Below are 21,319 nucleotides of genomic sequence, written 5' to 3'. Positions count from 1 at the left end.
CTCTCTAGACAGTTTTGGCAATAAAAAAATAAAAGTATGATATTTAATTTTTTTCCCTTGTTTCTTTTTGTCTTGAGAGTCCTGGTGGGCTTGGTGAGGACGCAGCAGTGAGGATGGGAAGGAAGCTCACACCCACGCATTGCCTTTTGCACGGTTTCAAAGAGTAAGAACTACACACAATGCTGGTGAGCTAATAAGAGATTTCCCTTGAAACACAAGAGGAAATGAAAGAAATGCTCTCAGGGACATGGATACAAATGAGTCTGGCTGGACGACTGCATAGAACCTGGAGTAATACTTTCTGACACATGTCAGCATAGACCTTCCCTATTTTTACCTGGCAGTCTTTCATTTCCTAGTTTGGGAATGAAGTATTTAAATTGCTCCTTAACAATCTGCCTTGTGTGTGTCCCTCTATGTCTCTGTCTCATGGGTGGGATTTCAAAACTTCTTCTTGAGATAATTTCAGGCTTACAGAAAAGCTGCACAGAATCATAGTTGTCACCAAACTTCCCTTCATGTCAACATCTTCATTACCGGTTGTCAACACGTTTATTTTGATTTCATTGATGTAGCCTGTTCTTGTCAGATCAACAAGGTAATGCAGTGATAGGAAGTGGGGAGGCACCTAGGTGAATGGGACCCTCAGCCTTCCTTCAGAGATCATGCGGAATGTGGAATTATTTTAAGAGTCCTGGTGCCATGAGAATTTAGGGGAAGAGAGGTCACTCTTGGCGAAGAGATTCAACTCAGTTTAAATGGAGAAGATAGCGTGTGAAGTAGGCATTGCAGAAATGGGTAAAGCTGCTAAGGTCAAGCTCCAGGGTGGGGTGGGAGAGCATTCCAGGAAGGGAAACCCCGGTTGCAAGGCTGGGTCCAGGAGTATCTCTGGGGACTCAGATCCTGGCACCCTGGGTCAGATCTGGAGTCTGTTCATCACCCAACAGGGAGGGCCAAAGGGTTTGGGCCAGGAGGCCTGATCGCTGAGCCCTCAAAAGTGTAGGGCCTGCTCACAGGGAGTGAGGAGGTGGCACTGACCACAGATCAGGGGCTGCTGCCAAGATGCAGAGCCTGGTGGGACTGGAAGCCCTTGGGAGCTGTAGGTGCCCACTGGATCATCTACTTAAAGACTTCAAATCATAATTCAGCAACTGCAGGTTTAAGTTATTTTTCTCTTTCCTTCCTTCCTGTCTCTTTCCTTATGCTGCTGACCGAGCATCCCCGTGGTGGTACCAAGGTGGCCCGGACAGTTGCCCCGTCTGCCAGACCTTGCTCCAGGACCTCTGTGCCTGAGGTGAGCTCTGAGCTGGAGAGCATGGGAAGGACCTGGCCCGGAGCCAGACACCCCTGCTGCCGTCCAGCTCGGGGGCCTCTCGCCAGCCGGGGCGGCTCCTCCCTTGTGTTTAGGGCCACCGGCCTCCCCACGCCCGGCCAGGGCACGAAAAGAAAACTGTTTGTAGGGGACAGTTACTGGCCCGTGACTTTTGGTTCCATTAGGATGTGGGGTGGTTACCCACTGCACCCGCCCGAAGATCGGGCCCCTCGGCCGGGAAGCCCCAGACACCCCGTGGAAAGCCGTTGTTTTGGGCCCCGGGCAGAAGGGAGGCTCGAGTCTGCACGAGGTGTGTCTGCACGAGGTGTTGGTGAATTTGCGCGTCCGCCTCAAGCCGTCCGCAGGCTGCTCGCTGGGACATGTGCTCAGCACAGGCCCCAGGACATGGCACTGCCCTCCTCTGACCTTTCAAGGGGGTGGGCCCAGGCTCTTTCCAGCTTTCTGGGCTCTGGCCAAAGTCATCGAGGAAATTGGCAGGAGCGCCAGCCGCGGTTGTTTCCTGTTTCTCCGTTCCGGGAAGCTAATGACCCCTCTCCGCGTGTGCCTGCGGTGGGTCTTGGGCTGCCAAAGTGCCCAGCAGTGGGGCTGCAGGGGGTCCTCAGGGAGGGGACCCTTGGGGAAGGGATCCTGGGGGTCTGAGGTGTCCTCATTGGGGAGGGTTCCCCAGGGGGTTTCTCGGGGGTCCTCAGTGGGTCCTGGGCAAGGGGCCCTTGTGGGGTCTTGGGGGGGCATTCAGGGGAAGGAGTCCCCGAGGGTTTCTTAGGGGGGTCCTCAGGGCATCCTTAGTGGGGAGGTCCTGGGAGGTCTGGGAGGGTCCTGGGCGAGAGGTCCTGGGGGGGTGTCCTCGCTGGGGGGGGATCCCAGGGGGTTCTTGGGGGGCTTCTTTGGGGGGATCCTCAGCGGGGCCCTGCGGGAGGGGTCCTAGGGGGCCTGGGGGTTCCTGGGGGACGGGCCTCATCCTTGGGCTTGGTCCTGTCTTGTGCGAAGTGAGGGAGTTACGGGCACTGGGGCGCCCTAGGCTGGTAGCACCCACACTTAGAAAATCTGCAAAACGTGCCCCACCGTTACTGAGGGCTGATCTCTGAACAGCAGGATGGTCGGCGCCTTTGTTCTCTTGTTGTCTATTTAAGCGTTTCTCGTTGTCTATGAGGATTTTAACTTTTCGGCTGAGGGCCGACAGAGACTCTAACGACTGCGGACGCCCTTTCAGGAAGCCGTGGAATGACGCACAGCGAAACCAGCGCTGCCTCGGGACCTTTCCACGTGACCTACCCGGAAGGAGCAGGAGCGACGTCACCGGAGTGACGCCGTGCGTGTGCGCGTGCGCCTGCGCTCCTCTGTGCCGTGCACCGGGGTCCACCTGGGTGCCGAGCGCCCAGCCCGCGGCGAGGCCCCGCCCGCAGGCCGGTGACGCTGGGGAGACCCTGACTGGGACACGGGCACGATGCCGGCCAGAGGCGGGGCACAGGGGAGCGCCCGGGCCTCGGCGCGGACGAGGCCCCGGGACCCGGCGCTGGAGCGCGTGACCGTGCTGGGAGGGGGCACTGCCGCCCACCCGCCGTGGGCCTGCCTCCCCCACGGGGCCGCGGTGCGCAGAACCAGCCCGCCTCCGGGGGTGACAGGTAACAACCCTGCCCTAACATCAGTGGTGAAGGCCCCTCTCTGCACACGGGTTTCCGCTTCTCAAGTGGGGACAAGGATGCCCGACCCCCCCCACCTCTCCGGGGGCTGAGGACGAGGGGGGCAGATTTGGTGGATTCTCTGCGGGAAGCTCCCTGCGTGCACCGTGCTGTGGGCTGGTGTATGCGCTCTCCTGCAAACTGCGCTGAAATTACATTGGGCATCACATTAATTTTTAAAGCACCCCTTTCATCCAGCATTTATAGAATCATATCAGGCTGGAAAGAAAATCAGAAACCATTTGGTCCACTTCTCTAATTTAAAAACTCACAGGGGTCAGCGGACCCCTGGGGAGGTGACTCCACCTCCTTCCCTCCTGCAGCCCTGTGGCGGAGCAAGGGTAGGTGCAGGTCTCAGCTCCCAGCTCCTCCACCTTGCAGCTATGCCAGCTGCCGCCCCACCCACCTTCATTTCTGTCACTAAGCAGGGTGCCCACCTCCTCCGGAGTCCCAGCACCTGTGTGCTGGGGACCGGCTGTAGATGGGTCTCATGGAGTGCGTGTTCTGGGTTTGGTACCTTAGCACACGGTCTGAGGCCTGGTTGGACTTGGACACATCACAGCTCTGATGTTTTTCTTGGGCCTTTGCTAATTTCTCTGCGGCAGCAATAGGGCATCCAGAGAGGCTGCAATCACAGAAAGGCGGTTTAATTGTCTCCTCCCACCACACTGACCCTCACGGCCTCGCCTCCTCTCCCGAGCCAGCACCAGCCCCCAAAGCAGTTTCCCAAAGCTGGCACGGGCACTCCTGAGGAACAAACTGGGAGGGGAGAAGCAGTCATGCTCCAGGGGCTGCTCTCCTCCTGGTCTCCGGGAGGCAGTGCTGATAGCCGGGCTGCGTGTAAAGTGCATCTGTGCCTTTGCAATGATAGCAAGCCAAATTCCATGTCATTCAAGGGAACATGAGCTGAACTTTGGACATGGACCCCCCTGTGGGATGTTCACCATTTCTGGACATGAGGAACTGATGGTTTGGATGGGACGCATGTCTAAAAAGCCCAGAAGGGCAGCTCTCTGATGGGTACCGGCAGACACGCTCCAAGCTGGTCACCCGAGCTACTGGGTGAAGTGCTTGTCACCAATCAGCTTGTCTGTATCCTCCCAGGAAAGGAGACTGAAAAGGCCGAAAGTGGGCGAGTCAAGGATGGCAGTAAAACGGTTTTTGGAACTAAATACCGATGGAAGAGCTCACTGATTGGCTTTGGGTTTGAGCTTATTCATGAAATCGTGGTGTCTGTTCCTGATGTGTCTGTGTGTACACAGAAGCATATACTCTGCGTAAACACAATGTCTCAAAAACACAGGCTGCCTGAGCTGAGACAAAGGAGCTGATATGGGAGACGTGTGCTGAGCAAGCTATTGATCGCCCCCATCTGCAGATAGAGCCCGCTAATTCCTCTGAGGGCACAGAGCTGTAAATTTTTCCATTATAAACTTAACACTAGCAACCAAATTTACTAACAAGTAAAAATTAAAATGAAACTCATGATGGTTTCCTCCATTTAGATGTAATTTTACATGAGCTTGTGAAGGTGAGACTTCAGGCCATAAGGAAACTTTTAACACGTTTTTCGGCTACTGAAAAAAAAGGATGTGATATAAACTGCATATGATGAGCAACTCAGTAAATATCTGATTAGGAGAGGAAAAGAGAAAGCGTGCTTATCTCAGTAAGAGTCCAGGAAAAGTCTGTTTACGTGGCTCACTGCCATGCCCCAGGCTCCCCAACCTGACCTTGAGGACATCAGCTGGCATGTCAGCTGGCAATGTCCACACTGATGACCGTGGGTTTCATCAGGGTTTCAAGGTTAAGTCACGTCCCATGCAGCTGTGTTTCAATCCCCATTCTGTGTGGCGTGCACAGGAGAGCACCCCTTGAGCCCCGGGGATAACTGAGTCTTTACTGCATCCCTTCCAGTCATGGCAAGCAGTCCTGGTTCCGTCCTAGGTGTCACCAAGGTTGGCACCTAGGGAACTGCTGCTCATCAGGATCAGGGCAACAGTCAGATGACTAAAATGTAATCCGCAAGGACTCGCGGGGTTCAGCTTTTCCACGCACTATGTGCAGACCTTTCAGCCCCTGAAGGCCACCATCGTGGGCGGGAAGGAGAGGCGTGCAGGGGCGCCCTCCCTCAGGAGGCGGGGATCCCCGGGGGGAGACCTCCTTCCCGCAGCGCTGGGATGCAGGAGCCCTTTGCTTACCTTCTGTGTGAGTTCCTGTTGCTATTTACATGCCCTCGCCCTGTGCAGCCCGGAGTAGGACACTTGAGAACATTTTCATGCATGGCAAGAACTTGACGAGGAGAGGCAGAGAAAACAGCCCAGTGTTAAAACACAGAAACAGTCCAGATAGAATATGCAATCATTTAAACAAAGGCTGGGTTAGTTTATGACAGTCCTACAAACATTTGTGATGGGCACGGTCAGGAAAACAACATGTGGAAGAGAAAGAATGTTGTCTCACCCTCACTCTGACTGGCATGCAAAGCAGGGTGTGCCAGGCGGGTCTGTGGAGGGTGGAGAGCGAGGTAACAGGGTTGTTCCCAGTGGGCTGGGGGGGCCAGGGGATGTCTCCCGGCATAAGCACTAAGTATCGATTAGCTGTGTGGCAGCACGCAGAGTGGGTATTTGCGGACATGCTTATGCTCTGGGAACACAGTATTATGAAGGTGTGGTGGTCACAGGTTAATAGAGGGCTCCAAACCTTATTTTTAAGTAAAATGAATTAAATAATGACTTTTCACCCAGGAATTAAGTGCTTTCTTATTCTTTACCTAGAGTGTCTAGAATCAAAGGTGCTTTGCAGCATGAGACGCTATCCAGGGTGCCAGGAAGCCAGCTGACTGAGCCGGGCTGGCGTTTCGGCTGGCCACTGGCATGCCCTCCCTTCTGGTGCCTGGGCACCACGTCACCACTCCAGCTGAGGAGTCTTGAGCTGGGACCCTGACCCCAGTGCAGCTGCCTGCAAACTGGAGGACAGCGTGGCAGGCAGGCCGGGAGCTGTTTCTGAGCGTGGTCACCTCCCAGGTGGCGAGCTGGCTTGTGTGGCAACGTCGGCCACTCTAGGGCTCCCTGTGTTTCCTACAACCTCCTCTATCTCAGGAGCAAGCTCTGTCTTTTCTCTGAACCCTCCTTCCACCTGGCACAGTCCCCCTTGAGGACACATCTGGCTCCTGGTCGGCTCCCTGGATGCCGAGCCTGGGCCGGTGGAGTACGATGGCTGTTCCAGCCTGTGTCGCCTTCCCGGATGGCTGCTCAGCACACGGGGTCCTTGGGGCTGGGGTGCTGGGGCTGCTTTGTGCAGGCTGCCTGGCTGGAGTGGGGCTCCCTCTCTGGGGGGTCTGGGAGCAGCTCTTGTCTCAGAGGAGGGCCCCTGAGGCTTCAGAGCCCCCACGTGCCCTCTTCCCTTCCTCCGGAGCCCCATTTGCTACGACCTTCCTGCTGAGTTCTGTTTTCCCACAGAAACCCTGCCAGGACACAGCGGCCCTCTCAAATCAATGCACATCTTTCCTTTCCTTTTATGCTGAACTGTTCAGATATGAGGTCTTTCCCGAAGACAGCAGATACCTTTCTGCTGTCTACAGTACAGATCTCAGATCCCCCAGACCTGGCTCTCCTGCCCCAAGGGGACTCGGACTCCCAGCCTTCACTACCTGGGACCCACACAGGAGATGGGGTCTTTGTGGGACCCTGCGTCTTCAGGCCCTGCCACCCAGCCCCACACTCACCCATCTGGCCCACACGCAGCTCCGTCCCCACTGTGGCCCCGCTCACCCCTGTGTGTGACAGGATGAGGCTTTGGCTCAACAGACCCAGGGCCTCTGTGTCCTTCCTCCTGGCATCCTTGCCCAGCACGGTCTTGGACTCTTTCTTGGGCATCCCCTTCATATATGGGACCTTTCCAGAAGCCCCCACCCCCGTTCTTCTGACTTCCGTGCACCTGCTGCTTTCTACACACATGTGCAAACCTCCCTAATCTGGCGCCTTGTTTACTCTGTTTACTTCGGCTCATGCACACGCCCCTTTAGGGGGCGGGGCTGGGCTTTTGGAGGGCTGGCCTTGCGTCTCTTTCCATGGTGTGCCGTCTGCGTTTCTAACACACTGGAGGTGCAGCATGCTTCATCAAATTCAACTGGACAGAAAGGGTGATGAGGGGAAGCTGGCCCAGGAAAAGTAAAACTAAAAACAAAGGCCTTCGGTGCAGTTCCTAATTTTTCCCATTTTTATGGAATTATAAAGAATTATGCATGAGTAAAGATTTAGACGCGATTTTCTATAGCTGCTCTGGGAGGCATCCCCCCAGGGGCGAAGGTGTGATTTGACCCGTGGTCTGTACGCACACAAACAGCGTGTGTGACTAGTCAGAACACGGTCCCTGTTTCTGCCACATTTAGACTTTTCCTGTGAAAATATGGGGTCAGGAGAGTTTCCCAGCCACGGAGAAGAACTGATATTCTGCTTTGAAGGTGAAAACATAGGCCTTAAAGAAAAATTGCAGAAAGAAGCTTTCCCTTCTGAAGACATCAGCGCTTGGTCCTGATGCCTCATTTGTGGGGGAGCTAAAGGAAGCACAGCCAGCGGGTGACATGCCCGGGCCCCGTGGCCTGTCAGGGTGGAGACTGGGTGCCAGACCCGGTTCTCAGCGGAAACAGACAGGCCTGGGGCTCAGACAGACGTGGAGCTGGGTCTCAGCATGGTTCCCTGCGTGGGCAAGTCAGTACCTGCTCAGATAGCTTAAGAAGAATTGAACATCTTCCATTCCCCAGGCACGGAGCTAACCCCTGGGAAGAGAAGCCTGGTGGGCGCTGCTCCTCCTTCCCTCATCTGAAAAGCGGGGCCGCACGGCCCGGCGGGGCTCGCGGTGGGGGGGAAATGAGGGCGTGTTTGCCGAGTGTGGCCGGGAGCCTGCACGGAGGTGCTGGGGGACAGAAGCCGCTGTGGACAGACCATGCTGTTTCCCTGCTCATGTAACACACGGGCACAGCCACGCACTCGGGTGCGGCTCTTTTCACGACTCTAAAGTTTGGTCACAAGATAGTTATAAGAAACGGGTTTATTATTTTCAGTAGCCATTTGAAAACCCAGAGGCACAATTATTTCTAAGAATACTTCGCCTGAACCATTGAGCTAAACCTGCTAAGTCTCAGCTACCACGATGAGCTTGTCTTTGTCCCAACAGCTGCTCCTTGAATGTTCCTGTCAGGCACTGTCACGGGACGGGACAAGCCTCTAAAGTTCCTCTAAATAATCAGCTGCTCATCTCGCCAAATTTCCAGCCAAGTTGCCACATTTTCCCCACTGGAAACTGTCCCTCGGATACTGAGGAAAGTCTTTAATGTACTCTAGTCTCAAATCCAAGGTCTTAAACTCATAGTCATTGCTGGAAATATGCCTCTTCTTCCTGAGCAATCACTTCCTCTGTGGCTGAAGAGTTGGCACACTGTGTGCTGACAGAAGGTAAATAAAAAAGGTGTGCATCATTTCAGCTCTCAAGGAAGTTTACTTGTTTCCATAAATACTCCCAGAACTTAACTAATTAAAAGGGATGCATACCTCCAAGCCCACCTGACTTAAACCTCCTTATTTAAGGTTGATTGTGTAGAAATGTTGGGACAACATGATGTGAAACAGACTTTACAAATAAAATACAAATATACATATTGGTTCAGATACATCCTGAAGTCCAGGTAATTGGGTAAAAGGAGCACAAGGTTCCTTTCCTCAGGGACTCACAGTCACTTAGTGCTGGAAGGGGCGTCTCTTTCTACCTAAATTCCGTCCTATAAAACAAGATGCAAGGAAAGGGGTGGCCTTGCTCAGGTCGCAGAGCGAGCCACACAGGAGGCCTGCTGCTGGGAGCTGGCTTTGTGGCGAGCCGCTGCCCGGGAAGCCCTGCAGCTGGGCCGTGGCGGCGACGGCTCCCAGCCGGGCTGCCCGTGAGACAGGAGGGGTGCACTGAACCACCGATGGAAATGACAGAGGCGAGTGGGATGATGTAAACAGTCACAGGTGTGTGCTCCGAGGGGGTTGGCGAAACACGGACTTACTTTCTGGAGGGACCCTATCTTTGTGCGGGCACCCGGACAAACTGCGATGATGCGGATAAAGCCCGGTAACGTGGCCAGTTCCATCACACCCTGGGGTTGGACACTTGCTCTCTTTCTTTTCTGCTCTCGAGGGATCTAAAAGCGACAACAGGTGTCAAGAGAATGAATTTTTTTACCCATTGAAGACAAATGATTACTTAACAATCTGAAGAGACCTTGATAAAGAAAGAAAAAAAGCAGGTGTCAGGGGACAGGCTGTGACATCAGAGTTTTGCATAGTTAGTTCTTTGGTTTGGGGTGATTTTTTTTTTTACCTCCAGCAGTGTAATCATGAATCATAAAGTATTTTACTTTCTATACTAAAGAAAACAAAGACTCTCCCTACCTTAACTCTCGATCAATTGTTTTCCCGTGTGTTACATGATAAGCTGTGTCGCTCAAAGAAATCAATGTCAATAATGATGAGACAGTGACCTTCTCAGAGAGCCGAACTGCAGTCGCTGAGGGCGTCCCAGCTGGGGGACACAGTGCCGTACCGCACTTTAGCAGGAGAGCTTTCTTACCGAGCGCTCTTGTCGTATACACTCGCTAAGGTGCAAAAGTTTGCTGGTGTTGAAATTTATTCTGCAACACTGTTTTGTGTCACGTACCAATTCAGTGATTTTCTAAAAATGAGCTAAACTCTCAGAAGGCACTGTAAGCAAATGGCCCAAATGGTGGGAGCCCCACCTGACGGAGGTGATGGACAATCAAAAACGTGTCAGTAGCTGCTGGAGCAACCATGTGTTTTGATTTCTTCATTTGTGCTTGAAATCAGAGGAAGGCTCGCGGAGTGCGATGCACGCATGCGCGGAATCAGGAGGCGATGGTTTCCTACAGCCCTGCCCGCTCTGCTGCGCCCGTCGAAGGGGCAGCAGAGGGGGCACTGGGGCAAAACGTGGCTGCCAGGTGCCAGGAGCGCAATGATATTGCTAACAAAACAATTTATATATCCAGAATTGACCACAGTTTGTAAGTGTGCAGAAAATAACTCCAAAAAATATTTCTAAGATAAAGCTCAGACCAAATAGTAATATGATGTGTGAAACACAATTTTTGAGCCTGTTTTTGAAAACCAGTTGCGCAGACATCTCTTCAGGAGTTTAGTGCTTTTATGGTGGAAGTTCATTCATCAAGCTGACCATGATTCCTAGAAAATACAGGTTTTATGTTTAAGAATTCATTTTAGATCAAGAAAAAAATTTGGTTTAATATTTTTGAACTCTATGGACTTTTTAAAGTCATCCATGTGACTTGAAATAGACAAAGGAAGGACTATATAAACACTTTCATGTTTACATACCCCCTTCTTTTTTACCTGGCATTGTAATCTATGTAATGTGTCCTCTAGGTTCAGGGGTCTCTTAAACTCGGGCTGGTGTGAAGGGAATATCCTAGACATGATTTCAGCTACTTCCTACCATTATCAATACTTAAAAATCTCTGAAAACAAACCTAAAAATTGGTATAATTTAATTAATGTAAATATAAAATAGTAAATACACAGTTTCAGAAGAAGATATTGATTATTTAAGGTCATAAACTATATGTAGTTTATAGCTATACAATTTAAAACGACATGGTGATATAACTTAAAGTCATAAACTAGGTGTAATTGACTTTTAAAGGATAAAAAAAGTAAGTTATAATTATCATGAATCATTAAGTGACTCTTTTTCATTAGTACGCTTACAATTTTCTAAGGAATTATATTATATCACAGATTTCTAAAGTGTTGTGTAGTCAGGTGTCGATCTGTATAAAAACAGAGCGGCTCCGAGCGTGGGTTTTTGGGAGGCACTCAGGGCGTAGTCTCTCCTCTCGATGTGTGGGCCCTGCCCCCCCCTTCACCAGCCCCCCTCTGCCCTCTTATTGCTCGATCCCACTTCACCCCGACAGCAGGCATCGGAGCAGACACAGACCCACCAAGGAGGCAGGCGGGCTGAGAGCTCAGCCGTGGACCTGGCAGCGGGGCTGGAAGCCGGGCGGTGCGCCAGATGCCGCGTGCTCCCCTCACCCCTTCCAAGTAGGTGTTCAAGGAGACGAAAGATAGAGGGTTTCGTGATGAATTTCTTTTGTCTTAGATCAGACTTTGGAAAGGTTACTCGTTTACAATTAAACCACTTTGAGGAGATTGTGTATAAATGAGAATCGGTGTGCTGTCCTCTCCATCTTTCATAAAGTAACAGAGAAGCTAGAGATGGTTGACCTGCTGCGTGGTTGTAGGAATTGTCCATCGGCTGTGTACAGAAATTATCAAGGAGGTCATTTTACATTTTTAAACAAGGAGGGCATTAAATAGCTCTGCCCCACTTGGCTTTATTCACTGGCTCTGAATGTACATCTCCAAAAGAGACTTGGGAATGATGTGGGCCCATTGACAGGAAACGGGGATGAGCGTTGTCGGAGGAGGAAGGCCTGGGGAGGCTGGGGGAGGTGGGAAGTCCGTGTCCCCAGGCCTCCCCACCTCAGGGCAAAGTCCATCTCTCACCGCTCTTCCCACTGCCACCCCATCTGCTGAGGGGAAGCAAGCAGTTGCAATTTCTCTCTTGCAAAAAATAAAAATAAAATGAAATAACAACTATAAGAAGACAAAATGGTCAAAAAACTACAGAAAGGTGCTGGGCTAAGGAGCAACAGGAGCCACAGAAGCCGCGACAGCACAGACCCTGCCACACCGAAGGAGCCCATGTTGCTGCAGGTCCTTGCTGCGCCCCTAGGGTTCAGAGCTCCCTTGCGAAACTGCAGGATTCTGAGACAGGAGCCTAACGTGCATTTATCCAGGTAATCAATCCCAGGAGATGGACACTATTTCTTCCTGAAAATGTTTAGTTCCTGTATGATTCTCAAATATCCAACTAAAAACACCAAGTAGATCTCACTACAGTCATAAACCTACACGCTACGCTTTTAGTCTTTACAACAGCCCAGAATGAGCCTGGTACTCCCCTGAGCGGCCTGCTTGCTGGCACGGCCACCCTTCTTCACGTGCGGCACCCCGCGAGGTCTAGCCCTCACCCCGTCATGGACACGGCGGCCAGGGCTCAAGCACCTGCCAGTTCTGGAGCCCAGCGGGCCTCCGGCTAAGGCTTGTCTCCAATCGGGACGTGGTTACAACGACGCCCGCCTTGCTGTGGAGTTATGCGCATACATTGAGAGGAGGATACACACCTGTCACAACAGAAAAAATGGGTTTTCTGATCGTTGGAAGTTTATACGGCAACTGATTTTCAAACTGAATTCTTAGCCCTCATTATCAGACCCACATGAGGAAACTTGGTGTTCTAGGAATAAAATACAAAACAGAAGATCTATTTTGGTGCTAATGGGGAAGAATTTGAGGAATCCCTGGCCATTGCTGAAACTGCTCCTTACTTAGTGCTAAGCGTGCAGTTGGAACAGCCACAGGGCCACAGTCCCGCATGAGGTTGTCACACCAGCCTCATGCTGACGGTGGACACTGCTGTTTCTGCAAACAGGAAGTCAATCATTCAGGTTGGAAACATGTTTACATGCATGTTAGGTATAGTGACTATGTAGGTATATGTTGAGTACAGATATATGCAAAGACATTCCCAAACGTGTCGTGAATTACAATCAGGTGTAAACTACCCAACTGGGGTGCGTCTCAGTGTCTTATCATTAAGCAAGTGCTGTCCTGTGTCCCCGGTGAGTGGGATCAGTGAGGGGGGTGGACACACCGAAGAGCTTACTACTGGTCTCGGCCTCAGCAGGCCTTGCATGGCAAACGGCTCCCGTCCCTCAGTGTCTTGAGGTAGGTCATGTGCACCTCCTGCCCTGTCATGTCTTACTGATCATTCTGATGCTGTTCAGTGTCTATCAGGGATGTTCTCTATGGGGGCATTTCATCAGTAACTGTCATTTGGTGATAATTTTATAAATTATGCTGTCACCTGCCCAGTCCAGTTTATACAATGAGTGCTTCATCCCTGATCGGCTGGTTGTTGCCTGAGCCCTTGCCACGCCATGTACACAGGCTCACCCTGACATTTCCCATCGCTCGGGGTGTCTGCGCTGCACCCTGTCTTTCCAAGGCATGCATTTCCCATCAAAATGCCCTGTGATTCATCTGCTCTGATAATAGGACATGGAGCTGCTCTGGGTATCTCTCAGCCAAGCACTGATTCACTCTTCAGAAACATGATCACAAAGCATGATTCTGGAATCAACTCTAGGAGACGTGGTACACTTCACGCGGCGCCCGCTTTAAGTGCAGACTAAAATTGACATCCTCTCCTCTAGCGTGTTCTCATGCGGCAACTTACATTAGGTAGAAATATTACCTTTACCATAGTATGGCTTTTTGGCATGGCTGTCGCTGGGCTTGGGCTTCCTCTCCTCCCCAGGGAGCTGCCTCGGCGACTGCTCCTCATAGGGCCTCGCGCTGTCCCGCCGCCCGGCCTCCACCGCCATCTTCTCCCTCATGGCCTTTGCTCGCTCTGTTTCCAGGGCAATGGCCTTCTCCAGGAGCGTCAGGTTCCCCTTGGTCATGTCGAACACTTCCTCCGACCTGTCCGAGGCCACGGAGGTGGTGTCCGCGTCTCTCTCGAGGTACCCGTCCTCCTGGGCGCAGCTGGAGAAGGCCCTCGAGCGGGGGCTCAGCTGCTCCTCCAGCCGCATGAGGTTCATCATGTCCGAGTAGTTCCTGCCCGGCGTCCGGCCCGGGGCGGCGTCGTCCTGCCGGCCGAGCGGGCGACCGCCGCTGCCTGGCTGCGGGCTGCGCTCCTGCGGGCTGGCCTCGCTCAGCCGGCGGGCCAGGTCGGAGCACTGGCTGCGCAGACACTCCAGGCTGCTGAGGCACACCTCCTCGTCGCTGGCCTCCACCGCCTTCTCGGCCAGCCCGTTGTTGGCCGGCTTGCCCAGCATCAGGTAGTTCAGGCCCCGGCCGTCCTGCTGCGCCGGCATGTCCGCGTACCCCCTGTCGATCGCGTTTTCTGCGAGCACCACTCCGTGTCCCTGCGCCAGCAGCTTGAGGGAGTCCACGGTCTCCCGGACCACGTCGCTGTCCAGGTCCAGACTCAGCTCGCCCTTGCGGCCCAGGCTCTCGCTCTTGTCGCTGTCGTCCTCCAGGCTGTTGGACGTGTTGCTGTTCATCTCCGACTCGGTCCTGGCCCGGTAGGCCGCGTCCTCGGCGATCTTGCCGAGGTTCAGCAGGGACTTGGCCACGAGCTCATCATAGTTGTCGTACTCGTCCGTATTGGCTTCGCCCTTTTCCAGGTCCTGCGCTATTCGAGTATTGTGACAGTTCATCTGATGGTCTTCTGCAAAGAAAACAACAGAAAGGACAAAAAAGGAAAGAAAAGAAAAAAGTGGCTAGAACTTGAAGTATAGGTGCAACAGCATGGGGCAATTCACCGAGAGCCGAGCCCACTCTCCAGGCCACAGAACCTTAAACCCCACGCACGGCCCTGCCGAGAGCGCTGCCATAAAGAGAACGACTGTGCTGAGCGGACAGGACGCCATTTAAAACACTTGCTAGAAACTAGTTTCCTCAGTTGATTTTAAAACAAACCAGCATATATGGTAAGTGTAATGTAAAACATTAATTCTTCATTACTTTCAAATTTTAAGAGTGACTTCTTATCTTAGTGACTCTATTTATTTACGGCCCAGCCAGATGCATGATAATTACAGTAATCATAATACCAGGCTTTCTAAGAGTTCATGAACTTTACTCGTCAACTCTTAAGCAGATGTGTGCAGGAATTGCTTTTGAATTGTCTGTTTGTGCGATGGTGCTCGGAAGCCAGCCGTGGGCTCTTGAGGATGCACAGGGAGTGCCGCCTACTGGGCGTTTGGTACCAGAAGCACGTGTTTGGGCAGAAGTAAGAGTTATTTTGAATGTTCTACCTTAGAGACAGCTTATCGTGATATATGGGGGCTGCAGAAATACCACAGCACAACTTTAGAAACTTGACCTAATGAACTGTGATTCCTGTTTATGGAACTCAGCAGGTCCGAGCGAGCACAGAGCGACCGAATGCCCACACGAAACAGGGCCGGGCTGGGGCACAGTGACCGCAGCGTGTAAGCTGCCGCGTTGAATTAGACTCAGCACTGTTACCTCCCGTTGCCACTCACAGCTGCAGGGAAGTTTCGGTGAGCTGGTAGAATCAATGTGCGAATGAGTGCCAGATGCAATTCCAAAAATGTATTTAGGAAAACTTTCAAACAAAAAAAAAGGAGGCTATGTTAAAAATCACATAAAACTCTTACGTTTCACCTGTAAGGTGTTCTGTTTAACACTCGGAGAGTATTTGGGACGTGCACCTGTCTTCACTGAGCCATGTAGATGCTACCAGGCATACTGTGAAACATAGGAAACAGGAAACAGCCATTGCTAACCAAAGGTGTTCCCTCCACCCCCTTCGGTTGGGTTTGGTTAACTGTCTGCCATTTTCACATCTGTTCATTGTTTCTGTGGTTAAAAAAACAGAGGAAGGGAATTTTTATAGCCTATTAGTGAGCTGAGGAAATGAAGTGCACTGGTGAGTGGAAAATGCTGGCCAAGCATTGAGTCAGGCCCTGCCAGCCCCACGCTCACCCTGTGGTTCCTGCGCTGTCCCCTGATGGAGGCTTTTGTTGGTGAGACGGGTTTGGACATTGATGTGCCAGTCACAGAAAGCACCCTCGCTGGCCCACCCACCAAACAACACTTTTTCAGGATCTAACACATCCTTCAGAACACCAGCAAATCAAATTTGCCATGTATTAGTCACAGAATGTCAGTAATTGTATGAAACAAATATTGTCTCTTTCCTGAATTATTCCTATAAATCGATTTCCCCGGTGTGAGGGTGCACGTGCTCCCGAAGAGCAGCCAGAGGAAAGGAGAAGTCAGAACAGTGCAGAAGATCCACCCCAAGTGCACACCAGGTCCCCTGGCGTCTCATGTTTTAAGGCCCCAAAGCCTTCTTGTTCTAATGCATCTTTGAAAGTGTAAAAGCCGTCCTTCCCTCTCACTCTGTGGCCTCTGATCTTTGTATTCACGGCTTGTGATCGGCCTCTAGACCCCGGGCTGTCAGCTGCGTACAGTCACCAGTGATGACAGCCAGAAGCACTGTTCCCCCAAAGCCCCAACCCCAAGACACATTTGTAAGTCATGGTTTGAAAACAAGAAAACTCATGTGATCCCTTGAAGCATTTTGAAAGTTGAATCAAAGAAGAAACCATGGTCAGGTAAGACTTACTATTTCATGATTTTTCTCTTAATTGTCCCTTATGATGTACATCCTATCCTCAAGACCTCGGAAGAGGAGGAAATCGATGGAGGTGGGGATCCGGATGCCTGAGGCGTCTCCTCTTTCTAAAACCACAGGGAAGGAGCACTTGGAACAGGATGGTGGCCTACATTTTTGGGAACCCTTCACCTTCCTACTGAATTTGTTATAGACATGATCTTGGTTAGTCCTCCCCACTCTAGTCCTCAGGGCTACTTCAAGCCATTTGCTCCAATAGGGAATGGTTTTTTCTGTTGTTTCGGCACCTCGCAGCAGCTCCTGCGTCCCCTCTGACTGCTGAGCTGCGGCCCACACGACTCCCTGTGATGCTCGGATCCTTTCTCATCTCCCCACTCGGCTCCCCCAGGAGGGAACACTGATGGGGTACTTCCTCACCAGCCTCACAGCCACACGGATGACGGGAACTGAGGACTAGCCGAGAGGGGGCCCCTGAGAACCTGGCAGCAGGCTGCCCCCGCTTCGGGTTCTGACGGGGGCGCATGAGCCTGGGACCCTCCCTGGGATGTGGGAGGAGGGCTGCTCCTCTGTGGTTCACTGGTCATGTGGGGCTGGGGCCCAGGCCTGGCCCCTGTTAGGGGGCTTTATGGGAGCCACGCGGGTGTGTGTGCATGGGCCCTGCCTGGGGACAGCCCAGTGTGCTCCCCGGGGCCAGTCTTACTGCAGAGTGCTGGCCCACGGGGCAGATGCCAGGACATCAGCCTATGTGTAGAAGAAAGCTGGGCACAGACAAGGGGAACCCATCAGCCCTGGCCATGCAGCTGCTAAAGGGCTTGGCCATGCTTCCCAGCTGCCACCACGCAGGGCTGGCCCAGGCCGTGTGACCCACAGCAGCGAACCTGGATATGGTGATGAAGCACAAATGGCCAGGGAGCGTTGCAGGTCAGCAGAACTTCTCCAGTTACTGGTATTCAACTCCTTCAAAACACATGTGAAATAAAGTTAAGTCTTAATTACATGGATGGGTTGGGGGGGAACTGTTGTGCAGCATCAGCAGGTCTCAGGGCCTGCTCTGCACCGGCCTCCTCTGGTTTCGGACCACTACAGCAGGCTCTCCGAATTCCACCTCTGGCATGTGTTTTCAGGCCATTTACCTGAGGCTGGTAATGAAATGGGTCGTGTGTGCAGTGGGCCCTGGGAAGTGGGCCAGGGACCATTGATGTGGTGCTGAGCACCTCCCTGAATATTCCAACCACAGGAAATCCCGGAGTCAGCTGGGTTAGGTCCTCCTGTGACCAATATTCTACCAAATAGGCAGAATGTGTTTGTGATAAAGTAAAGCCTTTTACCAGAACATTATTTTAAAGTGTAGGTTCATGCTCTAAATAAGAGGTACAGAAGTTAGAGGTTTAAAGAGACGAGGAGGGAATATTCCTTTCATCTTTTGTGTTTTTATTTTACGTCTGTTCTCCAGCAAAGCCACGTGGCAGCAGGCGGGGAGGAACCACCTGCTAGTAGGTGTGGCCCGTGTGCTCACCACTGGGGGCCACAGAATCTTGCGGTGGACACCAGGGACCTGGCAGTTCTTACTGCTCTGCTGCTGCACTTTTGTTCCCATGTGAACTTCAGAAAACTAGGTCTGGATTTGACCACCATGGAGCCGGGTTGTTGTAAACAATTCATGCTCAATAATACTACAGTTAGAGACCAAAAGACTTTCTCAGACCAAAATAAGTGTAGTCTCGGGGCGTTTTCCCTCCACCCTCCAGACCAGAATCCGAGGCGGAAGAACTCCGTGGAGTGCAGCGTGGGAGCAGCAGCCACGGCCTGCTCACCGTGGTCCCAAGCAGTGTGTGAGACACAGCTTTTGGCTCCCTCGGTACCAGTCCTGGCTGTGGCCTGTTGTTCTGCCAGGCCGTGAGCGTGGGTCATGGGCAGGCAAGCAGACAACTGACTTGAGGAAAACAACAGAACGAAAAGACACTGTTGTTCTAGAGCGTGCTGGGTCCCAGGAGGTGTGGTCTGTGTGTCCCCCCAGGGCTCCACGCAGTGGGAGGCCACTGCTTCACACACCGTTAAGAGAGCCGTTTCTTTTGGAGTATAGAAATAAGTAAATATGGAGTCCATTTTTTGGCTTGTTAGTCATACATTGATAATGTATCAGATTCTAATGAAAAGGTGGTCACATTTTAATGGCCGCTGTGACTAGGAAAGCAGTGGAATCCCCGTGCCCTTCCGGACCAGACAGGGTGGAGGCCGCCTTCCCCTCTCCCCAGGGCTCTCTGACCCTCCAGACCTGCTGCGGCCCTTTACCCTGTGGGGAAGAGTGGGTCCCACCCGCCCGGGTGGACTGGGCGTCACAGGTGGGGTGGGCAGCCTGTGCCTGGTGCCCGCTCCCCTGCCAGCTGGGGCGCTGGGAGCCCCTCCTCTATCCGACCCGGTGTGAACATGGAGGCGCCTGACTAAACGACCCGCAAGACCCCTTCCCGCTCAGAAGTCCCCACTTCTACAGGAACGAGGGAGGCTCTCGAGGCTGAGAGTGGGATGGGGAGTGCCCCTCGGACGTGCCCAGGAAACTGCGGGCTGTACACTTGGCCCCCACTTCTTCTAATTACCTCTGAAGTACCAGTGTGTTATTTTCAGTGTTATGGGATGTGGCGAACATTCAGACTATGTCTATACGCATTTATAGCTCACACAGTGGCTCCTGGTCTTTAGAGGTCCAGCTGATCCTAGCAGAGATTTGCTCTCACCACCGTGTGAGCGTGAGTACACGTGAGGTGGCCACTTTTCCAAAGCCAGCCAGGGTCATTTTCTTAGGGTCACAGAATGTTAGTATGGGATGGAATTGCAGAGATCATTCAGCCCAAGCCCTTACATTGCATTTGAGGAGGCTTAGGTCCCCAGTGAAGCCACCTGCTGGCATCAGTGTGCCCCCAGGAGACAGGGTCCTGCATCAGGGGCTTCGCATGCTACCTTAGGTCACCACCACGTGGCACTGCCCTGAATTCCAGAACTTGGGAATGTAAGTTATAGAGTGGCATCATTTTAAGGATAAGTTGCCCAAGACATAACAAGATCCGAGTCAAGAAGGCATCTCTCTACTTCGTGCAGGAGAGGCACCTCTTGGCCATCACACGTCCTTTGTGGGGACAAGGATACCGGTGACAAGCACATGGAGGCCACCCCAACCAGGAGGCATGCTTGGTTCAGGGGACCCTCCTGACTGCCCAGTTGGGGCGAGGGCTCGAGAGCAGTGCGGAGCTCCTGCTGGGGAGGCACTGAGTTCTCACGATGGATTGTTCGTCTTTCCTAAATACCTGTCTCCTGGGGGGATTGCCAGCTGAATTTTGAGAGCATGGGGTTTTCTGTGGCCATGAGCCACCCCATGGTCCCAAGGGGACCTCTTTTCCCTGATGATTCATCTGTTTCTCATTTTACCCAACAGACACCGGCATGACCTGATTCTCTGCTGACTTGCTTCTTGTTTTCTCTTCCAAACCACAGGACATTTCTCCACCATAACCTCTATGGCCCCAAAGCTTCAAGGGCCCATCCTATATTTAACCGTGCCCTCGGCAGCAGTGCACATCCACGGAACAGCCATGCACGAGGCTCCGGGGCAGATGTGTGCCTATAGCTCTGAACCGATGGCCATGCATGTGGACGAAGAATCATCCGAATCCTGTTATAAGCTACTAAAATTCTCTAAGTCTCTTTTTATAAATGTTTAAAATGAATGATGGATACCTGTCCTATGATTTCCCTATTGATTGTGAGAAAATACTTGAAATCAGCTGGAAATGTTTTGAATAAGGGATGTAGAAATACTGCATGGCAGAAGGAATCCCCCTGCCCTGTATAAACTACTGAGGGTGGGACTCCTGTCGGTGTGCTCGGCTGGGGCCTGGCGGCCTCTGTGGCGTGGGGATCGTCCACGCAGCACAGGGTCCCTCTGAGAGGAGGCCTGTTGCCCCGCGGGGCCCCGTCCTGGAGCACCCAGGGGAAGCGAGCTCGTGGTGTGGGCAGGAGGGGCGGGGGAAGGCCTCAGGACACTGCCGGCAGCCAGGTGCTACCTCCCCGCGGGCTGCCGCGACCCTCGGGGACAGGGCGTTTGCAGGCAGGAACTCGGGCTGGGCTCCTGGAGGGGCTGTGGTGCCAGGATGCAGCCTCAGGGACCCGGAATGACAGGTGGCTTTCTGGGGCTTTCCTTCTCCAGGAGCTGGGCCTTTGCTCTGCCTACCTTCTGACATAGCTTTGTTCTGACCGGGCGCTGACCCTGGGAGATGAATTTGCTGAATTATGCGCAGTCACCCACAATCCGCATTTCCAGCCCTTTTTCCTTCCTGGTTACTCCAGGCTCCCGTCCCATCACTGCGGCAGCATGGCCCGCCCATCCCTCAGGAGAGCCGCTCACAGGCCAGAGCTGCCCCAGGTCTACACCGTGGCCATCTGCTGCTTCCCCTTTGTGAGTCCTCCCGTTCGGTGGGGAAGGAGCAATGCCTCCCCAAGTCCCTGCGAGGCTGTGTCTGTGGCCTCCCTGCTACTCCCATGGCCCGCAGCTTTCCTTACACTGAGACGAAGCAGAGGGCACAGGCCTCCCTGCACGATGGCGGATGCCTCCTGCAAACACTGTGGTGCAAACACTGGCTCAGGACCGGGAGGCGCCACCACAGCTGATGAACTGTGACTGTGTGTGGCTCACAGCCACCTGCGGAGAGAGTGGCAGCCTGAGACAGGAGGGAAGCTTCACCAGCCTTTCACTGGGTCAGACTGCAAAGAACACGTGGAAGCCTTGGAGAGGACAGCATGGGACAGCTTTCTATCAGACCACAGACAAATGGGGGACGGTCCTGGTTTTGTAGGCCAGCTCTGATCGGCCGGTTCGGCACTAACAGAATATTGCTTTCTGTCGGTTAATGACTGTTTGCCGAGCCCTGTGCGGAGCAGAATGATGCGCCTCAGGACAGGGGCCTGGCAGTCGGGGGAGCTGTGCTGTCGCTGGTGAGACAGAAACAAACAG

General features: G+C 52.9%; 1 protein-coding gene and 1 long non-coding RNA gene across 17 annotated transcripts in view; one reads left to right on the top strand and one right to left on the bottom strand.

Annotated features, from left to right (window-relative positions):
• MYT1L (myelin transcription factor 1 like) overlaps positions 1-21,319 on the bottom strand; it is a 397,051-nt gene that overhangs the window by 72,009 nt on the left and 303,723 nt on the right. For 11 of the 16 annotated variants that reach the window (XM_073217345.1, XM_073217264.1, XM_073217324.1 and 8 more), the window contains exons 10-13: positions 13,402-14,379; positions 9,059-9,193; positions 5,214-5,304; positions 3,530-3,637 (exon numbers count right to left, since the gene is read on the bottom strand). In XM_073217345.1, the coding sequence (XP_073073446.1) occupies positions 3,530-3,637; positions 5,214-5,304; positions 9,059-9,193; positions 13,402-14,379 (1,312 nt within the window). The remainder of the gene's footprint in view (positions 1-3,529; positions 3,638-5,213; positions 5,305-9,058; positions 9,194-13,401; positions 14,380-21,319) is intronic. The other 5 variants (XM_073217312.1, XM_073217350.1, XM_073217339.1 and 2 more) reach the window with 2 other exon arrangements.
• On the top strand, positions 1,672-19,974 carry LOC140844540 (uncharacterized). Its single transcript, XR_012123048.1, has 3 exons — positions 1,672-1,882; positions 2,544-2,955; positions 19,804-19,974. It is a non-coding gene; the product is annotated as an uncharacterized lncRNA (long non-coding RNA).

The sequence above is a fragment of the Manis javanica genome, chromosome 1 (assembly GCF_040802235.1).
Source record: "Manis javanica isolate MJ-LG chromosome 1, MJ_LKY, whole genome shotgun sequence".
Lineage (NCBI taxonomy): Eukaryota > Metazoa > Chordata > Mammalia > Pholidota > Manidae > Manis > Manis javanica.
Note: the sequence above shows the minus strand (reverse complement) of the source record. Positions and strands in the feature narration are given on the sequence as shown.